Below are 6707 nucleotides of genomic sequence, written 5' to 3' on the forward strand. Positions count from 1 at the left end.
ATATATATATATATATATATATATATATATATATATATATATATATACACACACACACAGATTATATACATATATAGATTACACGCGGCGTATATATGAACGAGACGAGAGAGCAGCAATCACATTCAGACCGAGTCTCGCAATTCGTTGTTATTGTGGCATTGAAGTCACATGCTTTGCGCCGAAAGGCAACGCAAAAAAGCCACGACCTTTAATACGTCGCAATTTCGTTCAATAGAGAACCCATTGCGCTGATTTGGTCGTTAAGACGAGTTTATATTTGGCTATGTCGTTTTTATTGATGGTTGAATCGATTAAATCTTTTTCAACGATTCAATTGTAGATAGGTCATTAGCGAGGTTCGAAATATCTACCGGAATCACTTTGTCGCGTTCCATCGGTCTAGACTTTAATCACTGAATGGAGATCCATCAAATTTATCAATTACGATTTCGTGTAACGTATGCTTCTATTTACTGCTAGTTAAAAGATTGACGTTCTTTGACATAAAATTTTACACAATTAAATAATTTTATAAGAGCTTATCTGTAATTATTATTAATATATGTATTATTTATATTAATAGTAATACACTTTCTTTTGTGTAACAGATATTATAAATTCACATACAAAATAGTATTAAATTAATACTGATTTACATATTTTTAGTTTAACATGTGTTTATATTTTTGTCAAATTAAAATACCTAATCACTTTGTATTATGATTGTTAATATTTCTTTAAGGATCGATAATTTACATCATAAAACTATTTATCTTTTCTCAATAATATCAGATTCAAAAATTTTTTTGAATCTGATATTATTGAGAAATCGTAGAAGCAAATTTAATTACCTAGGATATGTATAATTAAAAAAATTTTTTAATGTTCTCTTTCGATTAGTATTGTGCTAAATTTAGATTAGTTATATTACAAGGAGCAATTTTATTAAAAACAACAATCATTAACAAATTAATAAAAAATAAATTATAATACTTATGAATAAATACAAATAAATTGTTAATCAAAGTAAATTAAATAATAGCATATTTGCCGTTTTCCTTCGATATATTTACAATAAAAAACTGTTTTCATGTCTTGTCTTAAAAAAAATCTTACTGTCTTATAATAATTTTACCTAGATACTTGTTTTATAAATAAAACAGTGCTGAGATTCTTGGCGATTCTTATGCCTCATTTCATATAAACGACGCAAAAACTCTTTACGTCATATCGTTTATTATGCACACCCAAACAATACCCGGAAAAGTAATACGCCAACAGACTGCAATTTGCATGGTTGCTCAATATCAGTATACATTTAACGACTGTCACGAATTTAGCTGTTATCTCGTGCCGGTGTTTGCTCGAGGAATTGTATATGTATATTTTGCCACTAATGACACAACGATCGTGCATGATTAGCCTTCAAGGCCTCGGCCGCTTGGCTCCCCCATTTCGATATTGCTTTTATCCCTTCCTTCTTTCCGTCACTGATTAGGCTACCCTACGTCGGCGATTACTTTTTGAGGTTTCCGCTTATCGCGTGATTAGTGCTACAGCTATAGGTCTATTTTCTGTGTCTGAATCAGTGTACACTTTTGGAAGTGAAACACGTATATGTCTGATATTTCGAGAAAGAGACTTCTAGTGCACTTCAGTGTAGGAACAGAAAACAGACCATATGTCTCATTCATTAACAGAATGTCACGTGCTTCAGAAACGCAGGAATATTCCCATTTCGTTGCACTTACTGCGAAGTAAAAATTCGTTTTTACACTTTTGATGATAATAATATTCAATTCATACGATATCAAAGTAATTAGCGCTTTGTCATTATGTGATTAAATTTTATGATAAATGATTTTTATTCCGATTTTTAAAATAAACATTAAATTATTTCTTAAAGTCTGAATTTAAGAAAAATTCATCCTGATTCGTACAGCATGATGATAAAAACAAAAACAGAAAATTTAGTCTTAATTTTGTAATATTGGAAAAAATTGAACGTTCTAATACAATTGATTAAATTATAACTTTTTATTATATCAGTTTCATAATTGTTATCAATTGCTAATTTCGATTTTTATAAAGCAGCTATTAAATCTGCAACAGTAATAAAATGGTATCAAAACAGTTACATGTATACCAATGACTATATTTATAATTGTCAGTCTCACTCAAAAGAATTGAGAAAGAGACAACGAGAGAGCGGGATAAAGTTTCTTTGCGCGACGCAAAAATCTCTCCTCGTTTCATCGCATGGAGAACGCGTCATTTTCGTTTCGAGGCGCCGCGGGGCAAAAATAGACGGCGAATTCGTGCACGAGGCCGACCTATACAGAGGTGTGTAATTGGAAAGAATGGCGGGGAACCGGGTCTCCTCCGTGGGTGCGTCGTCGCGTCATCGAGATGATCGGGTTTATAGATGTATATCGTGACCGGAACACCGCGGGATATTACGCGTAGGCGCTGCGCCGGATGCATACCTTGTGTTTCGTCGACGATATTTCCCAAATATCCAAAATAAGCACTGAGACATATGAGTTACACGGAGACTCGACGAATTTTTGACTATACAAAGTCGTAAGAAATTTATGCGCGCAAAATTCGGATAATTTTATGAATTTTTAATGTTTCTTTATTTCAAAACTATTATTAGCCTCGATATTTTAGGACTTCCATCTTGAAATGATCTCAGGAGTCTGCTATATATATTGGCTCAAACGCAACAAATACACATATTTGCTTACGTAATCGTGACGTATCATATTTAGTTGTCAACTTCGTAACATAAAAAAATATTTGTAAAGATATTCGTAGAGAATCAAGAGGAATATTTTTATACTCGATCAATAAGTTACTTAAATTGATAAATAAATCGCGTTTATTCTATGATTAACGTTTCGCGTATATTTTTAGATTCGACAACATTGAATGTAGAGGTCCATCAAATGTAATAAATTTTCAGCTATGCTCTAAATGACATTAAGTTCACGCTATTTGCACGTGCATTCGTTATCTATCGACACTAGTCTAAAGTCCAAATAATCATAATAGTCCTAACATAAAATAACGAGAATCATATTTTAAGACGCATCTATTTCTGGAACACAAGCATTGGCATCTAAAAAATATTTTAGTACCATGGGACAAGGAAAATAACGTCGCAGCGTCTAGAATTGGTGTAAAAGAAAAGATTTACAATTGTGTCTTTCAGTATATTTAAAACAATAATACATACAATTTTCTCTTTTCTTTTTCTTTCGATTTATATCGTTTTTATTCGTATACACTGAAAAAAAATTCACGAAAAATTTGAATAAATATTTGTTTAGATAGTACCAATGAGATCATTTAGTTATAGTAAATAAATATTTGTTCAATTAAAAAAAAAATTAAACTTAAATTCTTCATGACCACACTTCTTGAGAATTTTATGTTGGTCACACAAAAGACAAAATGATCCCAACATTTTCTTTTAAATCACAAAAATTACTGAATATATATATATACTTTAATTGTATAGAATATAGAAATGCAGTAGCATTTTAAAGCTTTTTAAAGTTTTTAATTTTAAATTTATGTAAAATAATCGCAAAAACTGATATTCAAAGAACAATAAATAATTGAAGAGGCAAAAAGGATATTTTAAACTTTGGATAAATGTTACTTTAAGTCCCATTTAAAAAAAAGACCTTAGAAATGTAAACTTAGAATGTAAACCCTCACATTTTTTTTGGAATCTCCTGGAGAATGATCCCAAATGACTACGAAGAGTTAAATTTAGGTATCATTTATTAAATCATTTATTAAATCATTTATTAAATCGAATAAATATTTATTTTCTGTATATAAGCAAATAAATAATTTTTTTTCCAGTGTACTTGTTGTAAATGCGTTACATTTGTGCTACGAATAGATGCTACGTAAATTTTTCATTTTTCCTCGTGCAATAAGTTGTCAACAAATCAAGCGCCACGTATACTAATTCGTGAGCCAAACCGTGAAGGTGGCTGACGATTCGGAACCCCGTCCGTCACGTCGTTCAAACAGAATCCTGTTTAAACCTAGTTAGCGGTCAGATGGCCGGCAAAGACATACATACGTACGGCTCACGTGAGCAACGATCGCGCGTCGGTTTGCTCTTCCTATTTTCGTAGTCGTACGGTATATAAAGAACCCGTCCTCGGAAGACTTCGCTGAAAGATTTGGCAGCAGTAACCGCGCTTTTCTGCGTCGCGCGCGGCGCCGTACATAGAGCAGATCTCGAGTAGCGGACGCTCTATCCCCGCTCGCGGATAGAGCGTCCAGTGTGAAGATAGGAAGGACACTCAGTTTAGTCTATCCGTCGGCATTCCGTGGACATTCGGTCGTCGTCGCGACGCCCGTTTTGCACACGCGTCGGTGCGTCGATTTTCGCGTTCTTCATCGGACGTCGCGCCGCAGGCGGAGCATCTCAAGATAGATACTCTTTGCCCTCGTCTCGTCGCGCACCTCTTCGACTCGCGAAACGAACGCGAATGTGAACGAAGACGAACTCAAACGTGGATGACGTGATGCGTTCACAATTATCCACGGAGATACGTTCTTTTCCGAGAGGAAAAAAAATCCCTTTCAAAGCGGTACCGCACGAGCACTCTGACGTTCCCGCTCTTCGCGGTCTGATTTTATTCCTTCATCGCGTGGCACGTCCCTTCGAACTGGAGATTTTTATCTATTAAGACGACTGGCCCCGAGTGTTGACGTGAATTCTAAATAATACCAATGGATAACATTTGGTGCAAATAACATTTGTCTTTCTGCGAAGTCTGTCTGAACGGTGTTTATCAGGACTAATAACATTCATCATACATTTGTAAGGTGAAAAAAAAAGGCAAAATGGGGAACATCGATAGCTCTCACGATGTAGAAATGAACTCACTGTCGATGATGGCAGCAAACGATCGTCCCCATATTATGGTGAATACAAATTATATGAATTATTTTGGAAAATAATTAAGGTAATTTAATTACTGAACAAAGAATAAAAATATTATTTGCTGCAGCAGCGAATTGCAAAGAGAATTCAAAAATGCATTTAAGTAATTTAATAAACATAATTTTTCATGAGATAATTAATTATTGTAACAGTTACTTCGATTCTTAACCGTATCTTTTTTTTTTTTTAATTCGCGCGTTACTAAACGAGTTAATTTCTTTACAATATGTTACGGCAAAAGCCTTTCGTAATTGATTTATCGAAGAGTTGTCACTGTTATGTCAAGTCGATCGTAAAATTCGGGAAGCATTGGATAAAACACGCCAACAAACAACGAAGCGTCTCATATATACAGCTCGATGCACCGGACATGCGAGGCTACTCATAATCTGAACGATACAAAACTGACCTGTCCCAATCTGTTCCCCTCCAAGAGAGACAATTACGAATCATCATCGTCGTCCCGGTGCATTCAAAAAGTGTTCACCGATAATGCGCGTTTATTTCGACCCATTTAATTAATTCGCGCGCACACCAGTTCGTCACGTGCGTCCGCATCGGCCAACGTATTCGTAATTCGTTCGACCCTCATAACTCCGACCCTCTTGTTCTGTTACAGAGAACGCCAATGCGCCCGATGATAGCGGAATACGAGCCGAAGAAGCAGGGTGTGAAAACAGAACTCTCAGACGTGGTGCTTGTCAAGTAAGTCTGAAAATTCCGCTAAAGAAATCAACGCGAACGAACGGCTCAACGATAGTTGAGCGCGTTTACTATCTGCTACCACGACCAATCATCACCATTGCTTTCTTGCCAAACCCAAATGCTCAAGCAAACGTGAGTGAGAACAAACCCGAGGATCATATATTGTGCATTACGTTTTTTCGTTAATCTGTGTATACCTCTATACCCATTCTCTTGTGCTATACTATACATATATATATATTACTATGGTTATATACATCTTTAATTGACTTGCTCATTTCTCCTTTGTTTTGTTTTTTTTGTTCCGTTGTTTTTATCGTTAAACTATTCTAATTGTTAGTATATTACGTACTAATCATGCATACCGCCTGATCGCTGACGTAGAATTCGTAGCGTAGCTGGCACCAGGGATGCTTGACGGCCGCCTGCTGAATCTTGGACGACTGCGAAGTTGCTCGTTTGTGTTGCGTACAGATATGTATCTGCTTACTGTGTCATGTTTCTATCACGTCGTGCGAACACTGCGTATGAGAAATTCATTTACCTGAAAACATTCTTAATTTGTTAACCCTCAAGACACATAACGTTAGTTTGTGAGACCGTTATGTCGAAGCTTTATTTTTATTCTTTCAGAAAATTAATCAAGAAGTAATTTAATACTGCTTTTAAATGAACAATAATAGAATAATAGAATAATAATAATAATTAACCTGATATTATTTTGTCAAACTGATATTATTACGTACCAAAAAGAAGCGATGCTTTGAGGGTTAAAACTAATGCCGAATGTATAATCTGCGAATCGTTTAATCATCGTCATCTTGCCAATAAAACAAAGTTTTTCTTATCGGATTAATAAATGATGCTAAATATTAGCAATGTCTATGAGATAAGATGTCTCGACTTGTCAGATAAACAATGAACAAATAGTTAAAAAGTTTCTTTTTCTATATTATGCACAAAATTATAATATGTAAATATAGAGATCATGATTATCATATAAAGAACATGTTTGTTTAAA

At 34.6% G+C, this 6707-nt stretch overlaps 1 protein-coding gene across 1 annotated transcript; it reads right to left on the minus strand.

Moving 5' to 3' along the window:
* Positions 1–4108: 4108 nt before the first annotated feature.
* On the minus strand, positions 4109–6506 carry LOC105625177 (the record flags this gene model as incomplete). The annotated part of the gene is given in 5 exon segments (XM_012206517.1): positions 4109–4131; positions 4134–4344; positions 4438–4590; positions 6052–6175; positions 6433–6506. Coding segments are annotated over 5 exon segments (585 nt in total), but the record flags the coding sequence as incomplete, so codon positions are not given.
* Between the last annotated feature and the right edge of the window lie 201 nt (positions 6507–6707).

The sequence above is a fragment of the Atta cephalotes genome (genome assembly GCF_000143395.1).
Source record: "Atta cephalotes unplaced genomic scaffold scaffold00205, whole genome shotgun sequence".
Lineage (NCBI taxonomy): Eukaryota > Metazoa > Arthropoda > Insecta > Hymenoptera > Formicidae > Atta > Atta cephalotes.